Source organism: Anas acuta, chromosome 3 (assembly GCF_963932015.1).
Source record: "Anas acuta chromosome 3, bAnaAcu1.1, whole genome shotgun sequence".
Lineage (NCBI taxonomy): Eukaryota > Metazoa > Chordata > Aves > Anseriformes > Anatidae > Anas > Anas acuta.
The window spans coordinates 1,271,256-1,294,913 of NC_088981.1; the positions used below are offsets into that span (position 1 = coordinate 1,271,256).

Below are 23,658 nucleotides of genomic sequence, written 5' to 3' on the forward strand. Positions count from 1 at the left end.
CTTTCCTTTCCTTTCCTTTCCTTTCCTTTCCTTTCCTTTTCCTTTTCCTTTTCCTTTTCCTTTTCCTTTCCTATAAATAAAAATCCCAAAGCAGCGTTTCTACTAAAATTCGTAGTAAAATGTGGAAGGGCCCTGTTTGCACACAGCTCCTGCGCCGGGCTCTCCCGTGGCGGCGGGCGGCAGGTTTCGGCTGCGTCTCCTCTCCTTGTGCCCCCGGCTTCCCGGGAATAGCCGTGCGCGGCCCCGGGTAAGGCAAAGCAGAAGGAAAGCCCTGGCTGTTGCATCCGGCGGCAATACCAACACCGATTTCTAAAAATACCCCTGCTAATAGTTGTCGGGAATTACGCACAGGCAAAATCGTGCCAGAAGGGAAGAAATCGATCTCTCCGTTTCGGGGGGCTCTGCACGGCGCTGCCGAGGCCGGCAGCCGCGCTCTCAGCGTCCAGACGCACCTCACAAAACCACAGGAGCACCGGGGTTTTTATTCTTTTTTTTTCTTTTTTTTTTTTTTTATTATTATTATTATTCTGACGACCCTCCCCCCCCTTTTTATTTTAGTTGTAGGTAGACAGGACCACTGTGAATGGCGCAAAAAATTCTGTAAACAATGACGCACAAAAACACCTCCCCTCCCTTCCCCCCGCCTCCCCCCGAAATGAAACCGAGCCCCCCAGAAATGGAGGGGAAAAGAAACAGGAGAGGGAAAAAAACAAAACAAAACAAAACAAAACAAAACCAAAACCAACAAAACCAAAACCAACAAAACATAATAATAATAATAATAGCAATAATAATAATAATAATAGTAATAGCGTTTCCCTCTCCATTCCTTCCCCTGTAGGTTTGATTTTCTTTTTGGAGCATCAGTCTGTCTGTCTCTCTCTCTCTCTCTTTATTTTTTTCCTCCTTTTTTGCGTGTGTGTGCGTGCGGGAGGTTGCGCGCGTGGGACGTGTGCGTGTGTGCGCGCTCTCCTCCAGCGTTCACCAAGTCCATTGCTGAGCCTGTACCAAGTGGTGTGCTGTGGGGTACTGGGGGTTGCTGGTCGCGCTGTACTGGGCGTTGTATTGCATATGCTGTAGAGACTGGGCGCTATAGGCGGAGAAGGGGATTCCCGTCTGGAAAGTCGCGGCTGCCAAGTCCTGAGCTTTGAGCGTGTGGCAGGGCTTGCCGTCCCTGACTAAGACCGGCACGGCCACCCGCCGCGGGGAAGGAAGAGGAGTCACTTCCATACCTTTCTCGGCCCGGGCCCGCTTCATCTTGTAGCGGTGGTTCTGGAACCAGATCTTCACCTGCGTGGGCGTCAGGCGGATCAGGCTGGCCAGGTGCTCCCGCTCGGGCGCCGACAGGTACCGCTGCTGCCGGAACCGCCGCTCCAGCTCGTAGGTCTGCGCCTTGGAGAAGAGCACCCTCCTCTTCCTCTTCTTCCCCGCGTCCCCGCCGCCCGCCGCCTCCTTCTCGTTGTCGGGCGACTCGTCGGCCGACGGCTCCGGGGACTTGGCGGCGGCGTCCGGGCCGCCGCCGCCGGCCGTGAGCCCGTGCACTGCGGGGAGCGGCGGAGAAGAGAGGCGCCGTCAGCGGGCCCCGACGGCACCGCCCGCCCCGGGACGCGCCGCCCGCCCGGCCCCGCGCGGGGCGAGCCCCGGGCCCCCGGCCCCCTCCCGCCCCCGGGGGCTCGTCCCGGCCGCCCCCCGCCCCCGGGCCCCCGAGCCCGCCGCACTCACGGGAGTACTGGATGCCCTCGGCGCTCGCCAGCCAGCGCGTGTAGGGGTTGTCGCTGTTGTCGTAGAAGGGGCTCTTCAGGGGCAGCGCCTGAACAGTGTCCAAGGGGGTCTGTCCCAGAACGCCCGCTTTCTTGGGGGGCTCCGGCGCTTCGCTCTCCTCCTCGCCGCCCTCCGCGGCGGAACCGTCCTCGTCGTTGGTGTCGGGGAGGTCCAGGATGTCCTTCACGGAAAAGCCCGTCTTTGTGTTGGTCAGAGCCATGGTCCGGGCAAATTGGGGCAGGGGACTTGGAGGAGCAGCTTGCCGAGCCGCCGTGTCACCCGCGCGCACGCACACACGGGGCAGCGGCGACACCAAGGCACACCACGCACACGGCGGCCGGGGGGGGTGGGGGTGGGGGGGGGAGGCGCGGAGAAGGAAAAAAACACGGCGAAAAAATAACCGGGGGGGGCTGCGCGAAAGAGAGCAAGAGGAGCCCCGGCCGCGGCGGTGGATCTCAGGGTTTCTGCAGGCTCCTTCTGCCGCGGGGGAAATTCGGAGAGCAGGAGCAGCAGCTGGCTTCGAAAATAGTTTGTAACTCCAGGGGAAAGGGGGAAAGACGCACACACAAAAAAAAAAAAAAAAAAAAAAAAAAAAGAGGAAAAAAAGAGGTAAAAAAAAGGATCACTTCTGGATCTTGCTTAAACACCCCGAACCCGTGCCTGCCGCTTGAAAAAAACAAGCCATTGCTGGAGCGAACAGTCCATATAAGGCTGGTCCCCACACATGAACCTGCCGAGAGGAGGGAGAAAAAAAATACATTAAACCCGGGAAAGGTTGGCCACGTGTGGGCGGGTCTTGGAAGTCAAGTGGATGAAGACAGTGTTTGCAGATGCGAAATTGCGGGTTTTGGGCGAGCTCCGAGCTTCCACCATTGGTGATGAGTGGTATAACGTGTCAGTTAATTACCGGCGTGGGGAGGGCCCTTCCTCGTGTGTGCGCGAGAGAGAGAGAGGGAGTGTGTGAATTCTTTTTTTTTTTATTAAACACACTATTTACATACAAAGAGCCTCGCACCAGCCCGATATTCCGCACACTCCAAAGTGTGTTTTTCCTGCCTTGAAAAGCAGCTAACAAAACCAAAAAATCGGGGGGTGGAGTGGGGGGGGGGCGAGGAGCCTCAGGCCGCCTGCCCGCTCTCCGCCCCCCCCGGCAGCATCTCCCTCCCGGCCCACCCGAGACCCCCGCCCGTGGCGCGGGGCCGAAGCACGGCGCGGCTCAGATGGCAGGGGACCAACTTATCTAAACCGCCTAGGTCAATATTTTGGTTGAGGCTTAAGGATGAACGCTGGAAATTAAACAGCGAGTAATTGATTCTAGTACGCTCCGAAATTAACAGAACTGGCAAAATGCTATCGTCAGTCACGACCCGGAGAGATCTGCTACGCGATTAGGGGGGGGGAGCGTTGGCGGGGGGGCTTTATTTGAAGAGGTCTCCGTGATTTTGCCTCTTTCTTCCAGGGGAACGGAACCCGACCCGTCTGGTTAATGTAACGGGCTGGAGCCCAACGGACTTTCAAATACGACTGCCTGCATTTTTATTTTATTTCCATTTAATTCTTATCACTATTTCTGTTCCAGGACCTGTGGAAGGAGGAGGCTGGAGGAGGGCTGGCTGTTCCCGAGGCGGTCCCTGCAGGTGTCCCCGGCCGCGGGTCCCGGCGCTGCGCGGCCGCGGCCTCCCCCTGCCCGCTCCCTTCCCAGCCCCTGCCGCCCCTGTCGGCCCGACACCGACTGCTATTTTAGCACCGCCACCCCCTTTCCTACACCCCAAAAGGACCCTGCTCGGCCGTGCGCGCCCTTCGCCGTGCCCGGCCCGCACCTTCCTGGTCCCTGAAGCAGCCTAGGGCCGGGGGCTAAAATCTGGGCACGGGCTTCTCACCGCCACCTTTATTTCTGGGAAAGAAAAGTTGTCTGAGTTTGTCTTCCCGCAGGAGGCAGTGGGAGTCGGGCTGGAAGCGGTGGGCAGAGAGGAAGACGGTCCCTCAGACATCCTCCTATTTGCCGATCAATTTATCCGCATCTTCCCCTCCTCTCCCTCCCCGCTCCCCCCATCTTTCCTCCCCCAGCCCCCAGCCTGCCTCCCATAAAGTATGTGATGTGGCTGACAATGCCCAGGGATTTTTTTTTTTTTTTTTTTTTTTTTTTTTAAGCGAGCCCCTGAGCACATCCTGGGTGGTCGGACCCGCGCAAACACAAATACAACCCTATGGCTAAGCTGGAGACAATGTCCGCAATGTAGACAAATGTCCGGCTTCTGTTGGAACCCTTTGTCTCGGCGCAGTTTTTGCATTTATTTCAGTGGCGAAATAATACGTGATTGACGCCCTCTTTCAATGTGTCCTAACTGTTGGGAATAAATCTGAGGTTGTTCCTAGTTGTCATGGTATTCAACCGCACTCAATGGCTATCTCTTCATCCATTTCGGAGTCCTTCCTCGATATTACGGGAACCCCTTCTTGTGGGCTCTCCCCCGCGACTCTCCTTCCCCCGCGGGGAGGGGCCTGGGCAGCTCCCCGAGCTGGGGGATTTGTCCTCGTGGCTGGCCTCATCCCGGCCCTAGAGACCCTTTTATGGCCCCGGCCCGACCTGCCGGCGCGGGGGCGGCGGCCGCGTTTCGCCCCGATGGGGCAGGATGGGGCTTCGGGTCCAGCAGCAAGAAGGGGGACAGTCGCGACAAGCGGCGTGTCGGCGACGAAAGGTCCCGAATGAAGGGGCAGCGGGGCGCTCGGTGCGGCCGGGAGTCTCGGCCTTGCGGATAAAAGCCAAGACCCCCAAAACTCGAGGAAAAGGATAAACACACACACAAATAAAAATCAGAAACGCCGCCCCAAGGCACCCCACTACCCAAGGCAAATGGCCGCGCAAACGCCGCAGCAGGCAGGCGGCGGCTGCCGACCGCCGGGGGCTGCAGGGGGGCGGCGGCGGCCCCACGGCCACGGGAGGCGGCGGTGGGGGGGGGGGGGCGGAGGGGCCTCCCCGGGGGGAGCCGGCGCGGGCGGCCAGGTTCTGGGGGCGGCGGGGAACAAAGCTCCCTTGTGGGCCCGCACAAAGCCCCGGGAGCGGGCCCGGGCCACGCGGGGCCGGAGGCAGCCGCGGGCGGCCCCCACGCGTGGGCACCGAGCCAGCTGCGGGCGTGACGTCACGGGCGGGGCGTGACGTAAGAGCCGCTCGGGCCCTCTGACGTCACGAGGGGCCGTGGGGCCGGGAGTCGCCGGGCCTCGAGGGGGAAAACCCGACGGCAGGTCGGCGGCTGTCGCCACTGGGCTGGGGAGCCCGCGATCGCGACACGCTCCCCGCAGCCCTCTGTGCCTGTCCACGCTGCGCTGCCCTCCCCTCCCGGAGCCCCCACGGAACCGGCCGCCCCCGCCCCACCAGTCACGCAGGGGGAACGAGGCGGGGGGACCCCGCAGAGCGCCCCCGGCTGCTGGGAGAGGGGGAGCAAGGGGCCGGGGGCCTGGCTGGTTTGCCCGGCCCGGCCTGGCGGAATTTGAGCCCCAGCCCCGCGGCCAGAGGGGCTGTTTGCACAAGCCAACAAGAGGCTGGAGGTGAGGTGCGTGTACACAGGCTAAGTGGCTGTACTTCAGGACAAGTGCCCTCTAGGAGCGGGGGAGTGTTTACCTGTTTACTTTCGCAGGTAGCTCAAACAGCCCGCATTCGCCCTCCCTCCACCGCCCCCCCCCGAGCGGCGCGGGGAGCCCCCACCCCGGCGGGCGGCGGCTGCAGAATTTGGCTGCGTTAAAGCTCTTCCCTTCCCCTTCTCTCCATTTCCCTTTCTTTTTTTTTTTTTTTTTTTCTTTTTTTCCCCCCCCCCAGAGAGGGGGAAGAGACACTTGGTGGGGGATAAGAGGGGAAAAGAGCCCTTCTGAGCGGCTCTCAGCTGCTGTGATCCCTGAGAGGCGGCGGCGGCGTGCGCGGGGCGGCCGGCGCTCCCCGCAGCTCCGCGGACACGCGTGGGGCTGCGGAGCAGGCGGCCGCGGCTGGCCGACACCTCCCGGCCAGGGGCCGCGGTTTTGGGGCGGCGAACTGCCGTCCTCCGCCGGCCAGCGGGGAAAAGCTGCTCCGCGGAGCCTGGGCTCTGCTCGCTCCGGAGCACCAGCCGTTTGCCACCGTTTTAAGCCACCGACGCTTCGTCCCCCTCCCCGGCGAGTGATATCATACACATCCACTATATGCAATAAGATGTAATATGTGTATAAATGAACGCGGAGATGCTTGACAGGAGTCTTCCGCTGCTCCTCCCGTCCCTGTGCAGCTCGTTCGCGCTGACCTCTAACCCATCGCCACATCGCATCTCCGATAACAGCCGTCAAGTGGATTAGTTTATTGTCTGATTAGACCAAAGGTGCGAGCTATTGTTTTCCTTCACTCCAGACCACAAATAAACAAATAAAAAGAACTGCACCTTGCCGCTCGTTAAGCGAAGCCCGCACAAAGCCTTTGTTAGGGGAACAGGTTTATTTTATCTCTTAGAATGAGCTACACTTGAAATAAACAGGGGAAGGGAAGCGTAGTTCCTGATAATTGTTATTAGGGGATTCACCTGAGGAGCATCCCCGCTAAGCAATACCGCCTTTGTTTTACGGGGGAAAGGAGGGCTGCGTCATTAAGAGAAGACATCTTTTGTCGGTGATAAAAACAGCCACCACCACCCTGTCACTTCTAGCTTTGCCCTACGCGAGCTCCGCACAGGCGGCGAGAAATTGCCTTCGCCTGGGCACCGCGGCCGCTTCCAGCCCCGGAGCTCAGCAGCGGCCGCGGGGAGGCTCGGGGAGCCCGCAGCCGGGTTACCTTGCCCGCGGACCGCTACAAAAAAAAAAATAAAAAAAATAAAACAAAAAATCGGATTTCCTGAAATCACGGGGAACCGGGGCCCTCTGAATCCTCCGTGGCTTTCAGGAACTTAATCGTGATGGGCTCGGAGTTTCTGGTGGGTGAAATTCCCTTCTCTGTTCCTGGCTGAAAAAATTGTATTAACAAAGGCGTTAATGATGGTTTTTGGTGGGAGGTAAAAAAAAAAAAAAAAAAAAAAGAGGGGGGGGGGGGGACGAGAGAGGAGAAAAAGGGGGAAGATTCCCCCGCATACAGAAAGGGAGCCGGCAGCAGCCTTCCCTATCGAGGCTCGGGAGAAATCGGCGCTACCCCCCAAAATCCCCACGCCGGCCTGCCTTTCTCCCGGAGACAATTAAATCTTCTCCAGGACATAGGAATCTAAATGAGCTTCCCTATTCTCACGATTACTCCCTCTTTCCCCTGAAGCTTCAAAGACGGAGAAATCCTTCAAATTCACCGATATTACTTATAAATTTGTAGATCTAGATATAGTCAACCCCCCAGGCAACCTCCCGAGGTGGCGAGTTGTAATAGAAATTCGGATTTTCCCCCTCCTCCCTGGGGGCTAATGGGGTTATGTCGGAGCCGGAGGGCACATGTTAGGGCTTTGATAAATGCACTTTAATGAGATCTTTGAAAATATTGCCAGTAGAGTCGGAGGCAATGCCAGCGCGAGGCAGTTTGTTAGCGCGATGCGTGCTAGCACAAAGCCGGCAGATTGAAGCCCCCGCACCTCGCAGCCACCCGGCCCAGCTATTTGTTTGTCTTATTTAGTTTTTCCTTCCGGCCCAAGCTGTAAGCCTGGCCCGGGGCCTCTCTTCCCGTTCCACTCTATTATAACCGTTTTATTTCCCGGCCAAACGTTTCGTCCCCCCCAGCGAGCCCCCCGGCTGTATTCGTTCCCATCTCCCTAATGATGAAACGTGTCCCAATGAGATTAAGCTTTGTCAGAAATGTTCTTCCTTGCGACGAAAAACCCAACTCGTTTCGATAAGGGTAATTTGAATGCGGGAGATTTGTGGCTCTTGATGAAACGCGGCCCTGAGAGCACTTTCTTATCTGAATTTACTTCTTACACCCGCACGCACAACATGGAGGGCTCGAGGGCCAGCCCGGCCCCGGCTCTGCCGCATGCGGACCGGGGGGCGCGGGGAGGGAGCGCACGGAGGAGCCGCGAAGGCTCCTTGCGGGAGAGGGACGGCGGCGAGGGGGGCCCCGCCCGGCTGCCAGGCGGGGGGGGCCGCAAGGAGAAGGCAGGAAAGGCACGGCCGGGGATGGATGGAGGGAGCGGCGCGGCGGGAAGAGCCGGCCGGCCCCCGGCGGCGCGGTGCGGCCCGGCCGGGCCATTCCCGGTCCTCTGGCGGACTCTGCCGTCGCAGCCGAGAAGTGTCCCGCCGCAGCCTTGCCGGGCCCGGGGGCGCTGCCCCGGCCCCCCCCGGGGCGGGGGGGCCGCTCGTCCCGGCCCCGCGGCCCTGCCCGTCCCGCCGCTGGTACCGCCAGGCGCTTGGGGGGGGGGGGGGCACACGCGACGGGACGGGTCGGGACGGGAAGGGGAGACCCCGCCGTCGGAGCCCGGGGAGCGGCGCTGCCGTCGGTGCGCCCCAGTCGCCCCGCGCCGCCTCTCGCCTTCCCGCAGCCCCCCGCCCCAAAAAAAAAAAAAAAAAAAAAAAAAAAGGCACGAACCCACCTGCAAAAAGGCACGAACCCACCTGCTGCTCCCCCGCCCAGGCTTCCTTACAGCCCCCCGGCCCCAGGGGACCCCCCGCCCCGGCCCCCCCGCCCCGCTCACCTGCGGCCGGCTCTAGGCGGGCGGGGGCTGAGCGCGGCGGCCCCACGCCTCTCGCATTGTCCCCGCCGTGTGCGGGCGGCCGCTCCTTCAGCGGCTTTACATCGCCCGCTCTGTTTGCTTTCCTCCCCGGCGTGTGACGCCAGGCGAAATACTGGCCATATGTTCGGCGGTAATAAATTGGTTATAAGCGCAAACACGCCGGTTCCTGGATGGCTCTTTTAAGCCGGCCCCGGCCCCGCTGCCGAGCCGTCCCTCTTCCCCCGGGGGGTAGAGCCCTCCCCCCGGCCCCCCCCTTTCCCAAAGACGCCGGGAGCCGCTTTCTGCCCCCTCCCAGCGCTGCCCGAAGCCGGCCCGACTCCGGCCGCCACCCCGCTCCTTCGCACCTCCCAGCCCGCCCCGCCTCGGGCAGCCGGCAACTTCCCCGGCAGCCCGGGCTGCTCTTTAACAAGCTCGCCCTCTATAAATCGCTCGGTAGCTAAGACGCTATAAAAAACAAATAGCCAGATGTGGCACGTTATTTATGTGTGAAAGCTCGTTTACATTAGATATGCTGATCCAAGCTTTGATAGCGGGGGTTTGCCAGAGATTAGAGCTGGGTTTCCATAGACAACTCCAGCTCCAGCCCCCCTCCCCTGCCCCTCTTTGGTTTTCTTTTTCTTTTAGCAGAAATTTTATTTATTTGTGCTTTTTTTTTTTTTTCTTTTTTTAATAGGATGGGTGTAGAAAAGCCAGTGGAGCCAGTGGTGCTCTCTGACTTTCCTGAAGCTGTGGACAGAGTGATACCAGTTTGACAGCGGATCCTCCTAAAGGTACAGCCCCCTGCAAACACAGACACATAAGGAGAGGCTTCCTTGGCACCCCACCCTATAACCTGTGCCCCCCAGACTGGCCCTGCTCTTGTCCCTCTCATGCTGCAGCTCGGGAAGTGCATCCAGTCCTGCTGTGAGGTGGGACCCCAGCCACCCCTCATTCTGCCAGCCCCAGGCCAGAGCCAGGGTAGCTCTTCGGGTGTCAAGCCCCATGTACCAAGGGATTTTGCTGCTCCATTTGAAACCCAGGGACCTGCAAACACCACGACCCAAGGCATGCTTTCAGCATCCTCAGGAGAGCTCCCCACCTCCGCCAAGCTCAAAGTCCTCTTGCACGGGCGTCACTGGTCGCTCCTAGGGCTGGTGGGAAGGTGACAGAGAGACTTCTCCATCTCACCTCACCTAGATTCTCTCCGTCACCTGCTGTATTTTTAAAAACACTGGAGAGACCTTGGACTCCTCTGTGAAAGTCTCCAAGGCCCAGGTCAGATATCGCTTAGCTAAATACACCCTGGTCACAGGCGGCTCTAACAGAGCAGCCTGCAGATAAGGAGATTGATCCTCAGAGTAATCAATAAAGATCTTGTTCTGGGCAGTTAATAACTTTGCCAAACTTGCTTTGCTTGGATAAAAAAGCGCCCGCATTGCTGACCAAGAGAAGTTTTTTTGGGAAAAACTAACCATCCTGTTGATGAAAAATTAAAAAAAAAAAAAAAAAAAAAAAAAAGCTAATAGTTAGATATGTATTCACATACCTGCAAAGTCTTTAGCCTTTATAAAGAGAAATTCAGTCCAAATGTCTGGGGCATGTCTTGCTACATCCCCCCCCCCCAGCTGCTCTGTGTGGGAGTGTGCTGTGCCCAAGCTGCACGAATGGTGCTGGGAGGAGGGGAGCCTGGGAGCAGCACCGGGCTGCAGCAGCAGGATTTGAGGTAGGTGAAGGAGGGCTCGAGGGAAGCAAGCTGGAACCTGTGGGAGGGGAGCAAGGGTGAGGAGGGCACAAAGGTGGCCAGTGATGTGAGCGGCAAGCTGTGCCTTTGGGAGGCTAATGCCTTTGGGAGGCTGCCCCTTCCCATCCCTTTGCTGCCAGACCTTGGGAAAAGCAGGTGTCTCAACCTCTGTCTGATGCTGGCTGGCACAAGACCTGCCATGCTGATGGTGGTCCAGAGGGAAAGCAAGGAGTGATGGACCACAGAGGTGCAGACGTCCCCTCTGGTAGTGACAACCAAGCTGTGTCTCAGATTGTATTTCAAAACATGCATTTACTTTTTTATTAATAAATGTATATTTTTGTTCATTAGTACAAGCAAACCTTTTTGGAGGCTTTTTGGTTCCTGATGCATGTGGCTGAGCACTGCACCAGAACTGCTGCCAGCCAGTGTCCTGAACATCTCAGCTGGCCCCGCGCATCAGCAAGTGCTGTGGTCATCTGTGCTGCACCCAGCTCCTGGGGTGTGGGTTCCCAGTGGGTACTGCTGTCCTTTGCACTTAACCATGTGATTTGAGTCTTTATTGGGGAGTAAAATCTGCCTGGGGGCTTATTGGGTGGTGTGTTTCACAGGTGGGGAGGCTTTTTGAATATTGATTTGTCTGTAGGGTCTCCAGGAATTGTTGCTTCAGGAACAAAAAGGCGTTCCCTTTTCCTTAAACAGCCCCAATAATCACAATGGCTTTGTTGGAGGAGGCTGGGCTGTCAAATTGTGTGGATGCATTGGGAAGGGCTCCCAGACACAGTGTAACTGCAGGGAGACAACGGGTGCAGATGGCTGCTGCTCCCATCCATCCCCTTCGCCCTCCCCTCCTGCACCCAACGCAATACCCTGCCCATCTCCAAGGAGGTGAGAGCAGCAAGCCCAAATATGCTGGTTGTGTCCCAAAGAGGCAGGGGCCCTGTGGCTGCTGCTTACTTTGAATCAGTTCAGGCCACCATGTCCCGTGCTGGCTGCTGGGGCTGGGTCCCCAGGTCCCAGGACAGATCTTGCAGGTCAAAGGGAAATGGCAAGGGCTGGCCCCTGGGCCTGGGGAACTCAGTGTTGATGGGTAGGGTGACTCTAGCTGGGGTATATATTCCCTGCAGGGGTGTATTTCTGCTTTTCATCTACGTGCACCCACTCCTTTTTGCAGATGTGAAGGAATTTGGAGTGACCAGCAGGCAATCCTCCCCTGGTGAGGAGAGCTGGCTAAGGGGCTTATTTGGCACCATGTGTCGAGAGATATCACATTTTGGTGGTGAGCAGGGACCTCTTCCATGAGGCCTGGAGGACACCAGGTGGGCAAACAATGCCTGAGGTGGCCGGCACAGGAGCTGTGGACGTGTGGACCCCAGTGGTGTGGGACATCAGCCAGGGCTGGCGCCCACCCTCCCGGCAGCCCCACGCACACCACAGCCCATGACTGGTGTGTCTGAGGGTGCCTCTGCTGCAGCCTGTGCCGTGTACACACCTGTGATGAACAGATGGCCACAGGTCATCACTGCTGGTTTGAGCACACAGCGCAATCTGGCTGCTCCCCGGGATGGCTCCTTGGCTCTGGTTCGTGCTGGTGGGAAGAGGGGAGGAAGAAGATGAAGCCCATGGAGGAGGAGATGGGATTTGCTCCTTTCAGCCAGATTTGATTTGGAAGAGGGCACTAATCCTTCACTTTTCCAGTTGGGGAGGCTGCAGTGTTGCACAGGATTTGGCCCAGAGCTGTTTCCAGACCCCAGCCATGGGCACAGGGAGTGGTGGGTCCCCCAGTATCACCCCCAGAAAGGGCAGGGGCAGGCATCTCCCAGTGGTACTTATGATTTCCCACTGGGACTGGTTTTCTTCTCTCCTCTTAACAGTCCATCCATCCATTTCCTTTTCTCTGTAGCTGATCTCATTTTTTTTCTGTGTGCACCCAGGTTTTTGTACGCCATTTGCACTTGTGATGTTTGGCTAAGAATTGCCATGGAAGATGCTTCAGAAGGATCCAGCTCTCAGTGGGCCTGCCAGGACAAGTAGGTACCAGTCTGTCCATACTTGCACACTCTTTCTGTGGACAGTTGGGAAAGACGGGTCATGCCCCGAATGGCTTGTCCAATTTTACTAATCCTGAAACAGAGTCACTGGGGTGCATGAGTAGGTGTGAAAGAGCCAAAGCAGGCTTTTTTTTTTTTTTTTAAACAAACAAACAAACAGAAACCCAGGGAAAGACAGTGACATTGATGCTGTAAACCCTGAGAGCGACATTGGAGCCAACTGGGAAGCCACAGATAAGAAGTGTATCGCGGGCATCCCATCAATCACGCGTCCATCTCTGGGCACCCAGACACCGGCAGAGCAGGTGGGAGCACAGCTGCAGCATTGCTGTCAGTGAGGATCAGCAAGGATGCTGGTGGGGCTGCTGCTGCTGGTGGGGCTGCTGCTGCCTCCTGGCTCCAACCCGGACTGAACCTGGGACCCAGCACTATCCCTGGTACACTGATGGGGACAGGATCTGCTGGCATGGAGAGGGGGCTGCTCTGGGAGACCTGGGAGCTGGAATAGAAGCTCTGCGAAGAGTGATTTTGGCCTGTCATCACTTAGTGTGCTTTCCAGGTGAACTTGCCATCACCAATGACAATATTATCAGGGCTTTCTTATACAGAGCCACAGTGGAAGCAACAACTGCCAACCCTTATGGGCATTTCTACCTCGAGCTCTGTGCTTGGTGTAGTGCAGAAACCACGGTCAGAGCAGGTGAAAAGAGCAATGTATTTCAAGGACTTACCTAGGAAAAACGTGACACATCCAAAGTGGCAGTCTGAAAGATGATACTGGAAGGGCTGTTCAAAGTTGTTTTTGGAGGGGGCTTGCTGCCTGTTTTCTTTAGTTTCCATGGAAACCAGATGCAAACCTAGTGATAAGGCAGGCTGAGCTGTGTCCCTGGTAAAGCAGCACAGCTTGCACCAGGGGGATGCTGCCCAACAAAGCCAGGCTGTGCAGTCCTGCACCTTCAAGCTGAGCACCAGCGTCAGCACCGGCCCTGCCGGCCACAGCGGCAAGTCCCTGCCATGACCTTGCCACCAGGAGAAGATATTTCCACTAGATTTTGGTCGCTCAGCCCTGGCCATCCACCTGTTTCGACAAAGCTGGTGGGGCTGTGTGTGGTTGAGATCTCTGCCCAATCCAGCGGTCAATGGACTTGCAAAGCTCCATGGAGTGGAATAGGACAGAAATAGGACAGGGGAAACAGAACAGGCGCACACACATACATGGGGTGCTGGCCCGTGGAGAGGGGCGGGAGGGTCTGCAACCTGGGGCAAGGGGGGGCCCCGAGGTTTACACCAGCACCAGCAGGTGCCACAAAACCAGGACCTGCCCATGAAGGGTCTCTGAGGGTGCTGGCGAGGACAAACTTCAGCAGGTTGAGAAGCCCCTGCCTGGACTCCCCATGGCTTCTGGCAGATGCTGACACCACAAAGCAGGCGAGCGGAAAGCTAGGTAAAGGTGGCACGAGCGTTACACATTAACAGCGTGACCGACTGCTGTCTTGTAACCCTTCCTATTACCAGGGACCTTGGTGCGGCTGGCCTGGCTAATGTGTAATCCCAGATCTTCCCCGCTCCCATCCCCAGGGATGTCCCAGTAGTCAGGATGGTGATGGGAGCTGTGGGCTGGGGCTGTGTAGGCAGGTCGTGCGTGCTGGGGAGGATATTTGATGGTGTTGATCTTTATAGATAAATATTTTTCTAGTGATCCTAAATGTTTCCTTGTGGGCATAAAGCAGCCCTGGGAGCTCGTGAACTAAAGCCACCTTACAATGAGTCTGTTTTTCTGTGAAAACGTGACTGACAAGACACTAGCGTTTCCCATGCGCGCTTGGCTGGGTCGCCCAAGACGCCGTGGCTGTTGCCACCCGGTTCACAAGATCACATTTGGGGTGGAATTACAGACGGTGAGCTGCTGGCGTTGAGTGGTGTGGGGAGCTTGTTCTGCTGCTGCTAGACGCTCAGCCTTGGGCTGCCGCCCCGTTATGGCTTGTATGTGCATGGAGAGTAATGGTGTTTCCGTGGCTATTGCTACCCATGGGTGTTGCCACTGAAATAACTAAAATAAATTTTGGTCATTACTTCTCCTTGATGTAGAGACTTACTTTTTTTTTTTTTTTTTTTTCCCTAAGACTAAAGTATCTGGGATTTGAAGCCATGGAGGAAGCAGGACAAACCACTGGCTGGCAGGGCACGGGGAGATGGTAAGTTGTGATGTGCTCCTCCTCTTCTCTGAAGCCCGTTTCATTGGGTTTTGTTTGTTTGTTTTTAAGTAGTTATGTTAGATAATGACTCTCAAGTTTCTTTTTTTTTTTTTCCTCTCAGTACAACTAAGTCAACTCTTTTGCTTATGAGATAGCGTTATACACCCCATTTATTCCAATAGTAGGTCACATTATATACTAATCAGGATGCTAAATACTCTCTGTAAACCCAAGTTTTTCATCAAAGGAAAAGACCTGAGTGAACAGCTGAGTCAAGTAATGAATATCAGGAGGGTTCTGCTCTTCAAAGGCAGAGAAGCGTTTATTCTTTTTAAGATAAAAGCCTGATGTTTAAAAAATAATTGGAAGTAGACCTAGACGATTTACTTATCACCAAATACTATTCACACAAATAGCAGCAGTCTGATTTCCTCCCCCACTGCAGACTGCACTTCAGTCGCAGGAAGACCTGACTCAAGAAAGGTGCCGAGGAGAGCCAGAGAGGAGCGGCTGCTGTTGGGTAGAAATTGGACAGAGTAGAGACTCTGATTTAGGGGTTCCTCGGAAAATTGTGTGCTTTAAAACTTGTGCTTGGAGGGGAGCCACGAGAGCAGGCACAGCATCCCCGTCAAGCACTGGCAAGGCAGGGCTCACCTTGAGGGCTGGCCCAGCCACACTGGGTACCGGGATCAAATCCCTTCACCAGAGCTGTTTGGGGCTGAGGGGAGGAATTAGGAATTGTGCCCTACTGCTAAGTGTGCCACAAAAATCAGCAGGCAGGCCTTGAAAATGAGGAGATTAACTTAAAAAGGAAAAAAAAAATACCCTGAGACACAAAAGGGAAATCTTGCTCTAGTCCTCCACAGAAGGCGAGCTCTTCTATGGAGCAGAGATGCAGGCAAGCTGATAAAGCTTTTGACTGGTGATTTAGCTGAATCCTGAATGCCTGACCCACATTATAATCTGAGAGTAATTAATAGGCTGTGATGTGTGCAGAGAGATGCCTGTGTTTTTTTTTTTTTTTTTTTTTTTTTTGGTTTGTTTGTTTGTTTTGTTTTTTTTTGTTTTCTCATAGTACCTAGCCAATTTCGGATTTCTTTCTCCCACTCTCAGATAACACTCAAATGTAGTGGAATGAAACTAAATGAGCTTCTTCAAGTCATTTTTGTATTTTGTCTCTGTAATCTCTGGGTTTATTTAAATGTTCTTGTTGCAGTTATTTTCTGAGACTCTCTTTTCATGTCGAACATCTCCTGTTGAATAACTCCTCAGACACTATAATTTCAGGATCAACAATGATGCTGACAATAGAGGAAAAAATTACCTTGTGAGGCACAGAAAAATGAATCCATATCCCCATCTTTATTCTGCCGTTCGGGGAGCATCTGTGTGTGCAGCGCCCAAATGAATACCATGATCGACTTTTGCTCAGCGATAATTTTGGAAGGAGTCAGTCTCGTTAAATGCCGGGAAACACTCGGAAGTGCGTAGGCACTGCTTCATCCCATGTGTCCCAGCGGGGGCACACTATGGGAGGTAACTGCTGGTCCTGGGGCATGCTCACCCCGGCTGTCCCCAGGCACTGGCACAGGCTTGGGATGCTCACAGGGAAAGGGCTGGGCATGGGTGGGATGCAGGGTGTGCAGGTGGGCTGCAGCCCTGCTCTGGGAGCCCTTGCTTCTCACCCACCCCTCCCAGCTGGGTGCCTCATGGGGTGCCATGGTTTTCTTTCCCCCAGTACACGATCTGTATGAATTCACTGAATGAATTCACTGATCCTAAGCCCTTCAGAAAGAGCCAGCCAGCCCAATGCTGGGCCATCGTGCGGCAAGTCACCTGTGGCGAGCAGCAGGGCAAGAAGCAGGGCTGGTTTCTTTGCCATTACCCATCCCTGGGGTTTCACTGACTTCCCGGGGCAAGTTGCTTTAGCGGCACCAGAGGAGAGTTTCAGACCCAGTGGTTATTATTTTTTTGCTAAGAGGCAGGTCACATCACTTAGGTGCATAGGGCTTGCATTCAGCAGACTAAAGGTTTTGGTGCTATTAATCATTATTCACCAAAGCAGAAGCCTGTCTAGAGCAGGGGGTACAGCGTGCAAGCAGGAGGAACAGATGACAGCTCAATGAAGGAGGTTCAATGACTTGTTCTTCATGTCCTGGGCACCTGGAATGTTTTCCTTGAACTTCCAGCATTCAGTCAAAAGCCCTACATTATTTTCTGAAGGACATCAGAGATAATTTTATTCATAACAGAATAAATTCTGTGACTGTCTGTAAAAGAATAAATGAAGAGACTTAACACAGCAGAGGATATGGAACATGTCACAACTGTGGCATTTCATTGAATATGCAGCATGTCTTTCTCGACTTAAGTGAATTGAAGAGCTTTAAATATATTCACCAACTCTTGTAACTACAAAAAAAAGTAAAGCAAGTGCATTACTGGGGTTGCAGATGTCAAGTGACTTAGCATTTTAACATTTTCATTATGCTTGGGAACAGTAAACAGAAAAGCAAGCCAAGGTTTTTTCCTATAAATTGCGTGAGGTTTCTGAGCGGTGCATGGTGAACTCAAAGCCAACACAAAACTCCAGTGAAGTGAAAGGAAAAGCAACAGGAAGCCATCGGCGTTTTGTTCTACAGGTGATGGGCATGCGGAGGTGGGCAGGTGGGTTTGCCACAGCTGCCCACTGCCGTTTGCTTGTGCCCCCCAGCCCAGGAGCCTGGTGGAGAGCCTGTGGGCTGCTTGATGGCTCAGTGCTGCCAGGGAACATGGCAGCAAGTGACCCAAACCTGGCGGATTTGGCCCAGCTGCCCTGCAGATAACTGGGTGCAGGATGTGGGCCTGGTCCTGCTGTTGGCTCTGGAGACCCAGCCGTGGTGGGATGGACACGTGGTGGGTGCCTGGCACCATGGGTGCTCTCACCATGACCAGTCCGGTGGGACTTGGGTTTCTCTGGAGGCTGGTGAGGGTCAGGTGGTGAGGGGAAATGGGACCTGCACTGAGACAAAGGCACCATGAGGATGTGGTGGTGGCATGAGCGCTTGGACATGTGGTGACCTCCTACTCCATTGGATGGACACGGCATCAAAACACGGCGGGCTGGCTCTCCACGGCTGCACTAAGTCTCTGTGCCAAGACCGCAAACCCACCAGCTGCAGAAGTCACGTGTGGCCTGTCCTACCCTGCTCAAAATGCCAGTGGATGGGAAAGGTGCTGACTTTCCCCACCGGCAGCCCCTGCTGGCAGTTTGGCTTGGCTGGCACGGGAAGCTGGCCTTGAACTGCCCGCTCCCAGCCGCGGCGCTGAGTGCAGCCACCCCGCCGCAGCCCCTGCTGCTGGATGCGCCCTGGCCGGGTGCAGCATGGTGCCCGCTGCACAATGCGCCCAGCTCCTTTGTGCCTCTGACTCGGGAGCTCTCCGCATCTGTTCGATGCTGAAGTGGCTCTTGGGCTGTTTAAAGGTTGAGTGCTACTGCTCCACACGACGGAAGGCAGATTCGGTTAAATAAACACAGGGGCTTAGAAATAAATTGAAGGTTACGTGAAGAGCTGGATCAGAATATAATGTTGTCAGACACATTACAGCACGCCGATCTGAATGCGGCTCTCCAGCCATATTACTCTGAAATGGGCTTTGACACATTCCTGTAAGTCCCTGCTGCTGCAAGGAGGGGGGCATGGTGTGGGGGCTCTGACACGGACTGTGGCTGGGAGGAAGAGGATGGGTGACATGCTGTCAGGACACTCTCCTTTCCCGGTTGTGTGGAAGATGATCTTTGCTCATCTATTTAGCAATCTTTCTGTTTATCAATCTATTAATTGCTGTGTGTTTAACACCCCACCCTCCACCCCCCGTACATAGAATATCCCGAGTTGGAAGGGACCCATAAGGATCATCGAGTCCAACTCCTGGCACCGCACAGGTCTACCCAAAATTTTAGACCATGTGACTAAGTGCACAGCCTTAAACTAAGTGCACACTTCTTAAACTCCAACAGGCTTGGTGCAGCGACTACTTCCCTCAGGAGCCTGTTTCAGTGTGCGACCACCTTCTCAGTGAAGAACCTCTTCCTGATGTCCAGCCTGAACCTCCCCTGCCTCAGGTTGACACCATTCCTGTGCAACTGCTCTTTGAGTAGCTGTACGTGGCCATGAAGATGGTATGGTTCCCCTGCCAGCAGCTTTGGGTTTCTGCTGTCCTCAGTGCCCTGTCGTACAATATATCCTTTATAAAGACATATTCTTCCTTAATAACTGAAGATACTGTTTTACTGTCTGGAAGATTGTTTGGGTTTAATTCTAGCATCTCAACAGCTTTCTGCATGGTGAAGGCAGCACACTTCCATTTAATTCCTGCCCTCTATAAACAGGTATATGATCTGGATGTTGTTTTTGTAGTGCTATAACAAACTTGATTTGATGAGCACTTTATTTTGGACTGAAATGGCCGTAATAACATAACTCTTATTACACTGGTACCAGCCTGCCTTGTGCTGCTGCAGCTTGTCTTCACGCTTACTGGTATAAAGGCTTTTCTGCTGGTCGGCTTAGTAATTATGTGCCAGAGTTATGACTTTTGTGTTTAAGCAGTGCCTGTGGCAGTGGAAGCCTGCTACTGACCTGTGGCTCTGGAGCCCTCGGCGCGCTGTGCCGGCGGAGGTGAGGGTTCAGTGTGTTGTTTGTTCAAGGTGTCTCATTGTGGAGCAGACCTCCTCTTTATGCCTGTGCTAGTTCACAGATAATCTTCTGACTGAGAATAGCATTATGTGAAGTGTGTTTATGCTTGCGTTGGAGAGGAGAGAGTCCCAGTGGATGTACAAAAAGATTATTCTGCCATGGCTTAGCCTTGTTTTCCACTTGCCTCGGTTTGCGGTGCTTCACACCATCCTGACTATTGGGCTGCCCCAACGCGAAAACTCCAATTTAGCCCATGGAAATTTTGTGTGGAGAGCCCGTTCCAATCAAAAAATACATGTATTTTGTTTTGAAGAAGACTAGTTTACCCAGAAAATATCCGTCCTTTGTTCTGGAAAGACAATCAGACCTTTTTTCTTCTGGTCTCTGGGGAGTGCATCTCTGGGGAGCTCTTTCCCATTCCCACTGGTGAGGATGGTTTGGTACTGGTGCCCCAGGGGCCATGTAACTGGCCTGCAACTCAGAGCCCTCCGCCTTGATGCCATTTATCACTGCCTTGGCTCTGGCGGGTTTTGTGTCTGTCGGTAACTGGAACCCAGCACCTCATTGTGCTGGAAGTGGGATGGTTCTGGCCAAAGGGAGCGACTGCATTTTCTTAATGCCTGCAATTGTTCTTTGTAACAGTCTGTCTGTGTCCACAAAATGCCTGCCCTGACACCCTAGCTGGATTTAGATCAGTTTCGTGTTCCAGAAGGACATAAAATCATACTTGGGGCTTATCGATCCCTTTTATTGGGTTTTATTGGGAACCCCAGAATACACATCTAGTTTTAGAACCTCATTTACTGGATTCATGCAATTACATTCTTGTGTGAGCTCTGCCCTGGTTTAAAGGGGGAGAAAAATTGCTAGCACCACTGCTTGTGGTGGAAAAACAGAAGTAGGTGCACTCAAAGGGCAGGGACACCTGCAGATGGCTGCAGAAAAATCTACTGCATTTTTTAAGTGGCACTATGTTTGAAACTAATCTTCTTACGTTTTTTTCAGGGCTTTCTATTACCTGTTTGGACAGGAGTGGGGAAGGTGATAGCCGCTTTCCAGACCATCACTGGCCCATCATTTTTGATGATGCTGGTGTTGCCCTGCCTGTGCTCCCATAGGTGCTGGGAGAGAGGTCCTTGTGGGCGTCCTTGAGGCATTTGCTTCTGCTGGTCACACGCTGCCAGCCACATAGTGCCGCCTGTGCAGACACAGGTGTTACTGCACCAGTTGGCCCCTTCTCTTAATGCTGCCTCAGTGGTGCCAGAAAAAAAGCTTGAGAGTGACAGCAGCACTTTGCTTGAAAATTTCTGTCCATTTGGTAGCACCGCTTAGGGATATGGTTTAGTGGGGATTGTTAGTGTTAGGTTAGAGGTTGGACTCGATGATCTTGAGGTCTCTTCCAACCTAGAAATTCTGTGATTTTTTCTGTGACCTCTCATGGTGTGTCAGTGGGGTTGGCTAGGATCAATGCTGGGAAGTTGTTTATCAGAGCCGTATGTCTGCCCAGTCCTGGAGTTAAATCAGTAATGATTTACAGGGCTACGTTCATAGCACACACCATGTCACTGCAGTGCTGCTAAAATTGTTTGGCCCAGTACCTAACTGAGCAGGCAGCTCACAAGTTAAGCACCCAAGAATTACAATACGAGCACAGATGTTTGGCTGTGCAGTGAGAGAACAAATTGCACTGTGCTGTGCCGTGTTGTGCCATACAGAATCACAGAATTGTAGGGGTTGGAAGGGACCTCCAGAGATCATCAGGTCAACCTCCCCTGCCAAAGCAGGTTCTCTAGAGCAGGTTGCCCAGGTAGGCATCCAGACAGGCCTTGAATATCTCCAGAAACTCCACAACCTCCCTGGGCAGCCTGTTCCATCACCCGCACCTTGCCATACCATGTCATGCTGTGTTACACCATGCCATGGTGTGACATACTGTTACACATACTGTGCCGTGATGTGCAATAGCGTGCTGTATTATGTTGTGCTGTGCCATAGCATGCTGTCCTGTGCCATACCATGCCGTGCTGTGCCATATCGTGCTGTGCTGTGCCATTCTGTGCCATACCGTGCCGTGGTTTGCCATATTGTGCCATGCTGTGCCATACTGTGCTATGGTGTGCCATACCATGCCGTGCTGTGCCGTACCATGCTGTGCCGTGCCATATCGTGCCATACCATGCTGTGCTGTGCCATGCTGTGCCATACCGTGCTGTGCTGTGCCATTCCATGCCATTCTGTGCCATGCTGTGGTGTATCACGCCATGCCATGCCATGCCAGGCTGTGCGGTGCCCTAAGGGCTGTGTCGCTCTTTGCCACCCTTATGTCATGCGGAGGGGAGGCCAGCAATGCTGGAGAGATGTCAGCACAGGTGAGTCAGTGGGACAAGATGTGCGGAGTTGGAGGAACAGAGAGCAAGCACGGAGAGGAGACTGGGGGAACCCAAGGAGCTCCACTCGTGGTTGGAGGCCCAGGACCGGCGTCGTGCCCCCCGTGTGCGGGGCAGCTGGGCACAGCCCTGCTGCTGACTCCTGCGCTTCCCACCTTGGGCCGTGCACGGCGCCCAGAGGCTGCCAGCAGAGAACCGGGGGGGCTGCGGGAGCCAGAGGGACCGGCGGGGGAGGGCCGGGAGGAGCGGGGGCGCCCGGCCGAGAGGGGGCGGGCGGCTGCGGGGAGCGGAGCAGGCGGGCGGGCGGCGATGCTGCGATCTCCGCTGACATCTTGTGGCCGGGCCCCGCATCTCCGCGCCCGCAGCACCACGGCGCAGGGCTCTGGGCCGCAGGGGGCGAGATCCGGTGTGGGATTTCCCCACGAGGCCTGTCCGGATCACAGAATCACAGGATCACAGAGTTGTCTAGGTTGGAAGAGACCTCAAGATCATTGAGTCCAACCTCTGGCCTATCTCCGCATGTCACCCGAAACACTGCCGTGTCCCCTTCCCCAGCACCATCCCAAGTGCCGTGCCCTCGGTGGCAAGGCCGGGGACCTCTCAGCCCTGCTTTTGGCAGCCGTGAGGCTCTGGGGAGGAAGCGTGCCTGCAGCAGCAGGCTGCGTGCCTCCTTAGCAGAGGTGCTTTCTCCTTGGTGCCACATTAAAACCCGCCAAAAAGGCCAGCACAGCAGGCGGGGTCCATCTCTGGTTTTGGGTGTCTGGACGAACCCCCTGGAAGCCTCCCTGAAGCTGTCCAGGTTACCTCTGGCTCCTGCTTACATAGGAAAATGTGGTGTTACTTGTTATTATTACTCATTATTAGTAGCACAAAACTGCTAATGAAGGTAGGGATAGCTTTACGTGGCTGTCACAGAAGGTGTGTTTAGGGGAACAAACATCCCTGTGCTCACAGCAACAGCAGGACCCTCCAAAGACACTTGCTGTGTCTGAGCAGGGTGGTGTCTCTGCTTTTCGGGCCCTCTGGACAGGAGGAGAGCAGAGCTAAAGGAAAATTTAGAGCTCAGGAAAGAGCCTCAACAGTAGACAATGGAGCCATTTATGGGACAAAACTTTATGTCCTGTGAGATTGTCCTATTGAAGTCATGGGGTGAGAGCCACATCGAGGGGAATGAATGGGTGTTTTACTCTTGGTTTCAAGGGAGCCAGGACTTTACCCACTGTGCAGCCACTTCAGATGCTATAGCTGTTTTTGTTTGTTTGTTTGTTTGTTTTTCACAGGATCAGAGCCAGAGAAAGAAAGGGAACAAAAGCATCACATTTGCTGTTGAAAATGGAGGAGGGGAGTGAAGGGGTTTAAAATAAAACACTGATGGGAAAATATGAATATTCCCCCTCAAAAAGCAAAGCAGAAAGGGCCCGAACCTCTCGCAGAGCTGGCTCTGATAGCGGCCCGAAGCACGATGCCGGGGCAGCCTCTCCCCAAGCACAGGACACGGGGTGGGGATGTGCAAACTGCACCTAGCCCTACTGCAGAGTGCAGGGGCCAGGGGTGTGCGCGCCCTGTGTCCGACACCCTGGCATAAGGGGGCATGTGGGAAAGGCATCTTTTTGCCCCAGCAAGCCCTGTGGGACACAAGCTGGTGCAGGCAAAGGCAGAAAGTTGAGGGACGGATGCTGCAGGCACCCGTGTTCCTTTCCCATTTATGCTCTATTTTACTTCTGCCTGTCTAACGCTCAGATTGGTGGATTTCAGTAGTGGTTTGGTGCAGGAGCAACAGGTTTAAAGAAATGTTCATCCAGAGACAGGGAGGAAAAATGAGAGCTGCTTCCTTTGGCCTAACTTAGCCCCTCGCTGCAGAGGAAGTGGGGCTGCTCTCCTCCTCGAAGCCTGGTGGCACCCGGGTTTAGTGTCACAGCCATTATTTCAGTTGCCATTATTTTATTGTGTTGTATGCGCTGGGAATTAGCTGCGAGATTTGGAGAGCCTACAGGAAAGTTGGAGGGTTTTCCTGGAGTTTATTAAGTTAAAAATAGCAATAATTTGAGAGATCAGAAACATGGAAGAAGGACAAAGCTAGCAAGGGAGAGCTGAAGACGTGTGGTGGGTGGGTGCAGGAAGGATGCCCTTGCCTGCTTTCCTGCCCCTGGGGCTCGCTTTCTGTCAGGGCTCTGATCCGTTTTCAGGTGCTTGCTTCCACTGATAA

The 23,658-nt window shown here is 54.7% G+C and overlaps 1 protein-coding gene and 1 long non-coding RNA gene across 3 annotated transcripts; one reads left to right on the forward strand and one right to left on the reverse strand.

The window, feature by feature from the left end:
• Window positions 1–652: 652 nt before the first annotated feature.
• Window positions 653–8,606, reverse strand: NKX2-2 (NK2 homeobox 2). Its single transcript, XM_068675170.1, has 3 exons — window positions 8,382–8,606; window positions 1,723–2,491; window positions 653–1,541 (listed from the first exon to the last, which is right to left on the reverse strand). The coding sequence occupies exons 2-3, from the start codon at window positions 1,979–1,981 to the stop codon at window positions 982–984; spliced, it is 819 nt and encodes a 272-aa protein (XP_068531271.1). The 5' UTR covers window positions 1,982–2,491; window positions 8,382–8,606; the 3' UTR covers window positions 653–981.
• Window positions 5,552–9,793, forward strand: LOC137853153 (uncharacterized). 2 transcript variants are annotated; one of them, XR_011094282.1, is made up of 3 exons: window positions 5,552–6,689; window positions 9,094–9,190; window positions 9,266–9,793. It is a non-coding gene; the product is annotated as an uncharacterized lncRNA (long non-coding RNA). The 2 variants fall into 2 exon arrangements; XR_011094283.1 differs by having other exon boundaries at window positions 9,299–9,793.
• The last annotated feature ends 13,865 nt before the right edge of the window (window positions 9,794–23,658 follow it).

What these genes read in the sequence shown, in the direction of transcription:
- NKX2-2 (XM_068675170.1), bottom strand. Translation starts at nt 1,981, where the DNA reads ATGGCTCTGACCAACACAAAGACGGGCTTTTCCGTGAAGGACATCCTG. An exon ending in CGAGGGCATCCAGTACTCCC is followed by an intron (nt 1,542 to 1,722) that starts GTGAGTGCGGCG and finishes CGCTCCCCGCAG; the next exon opens with TGCACGGGCTCACGGCCGGC.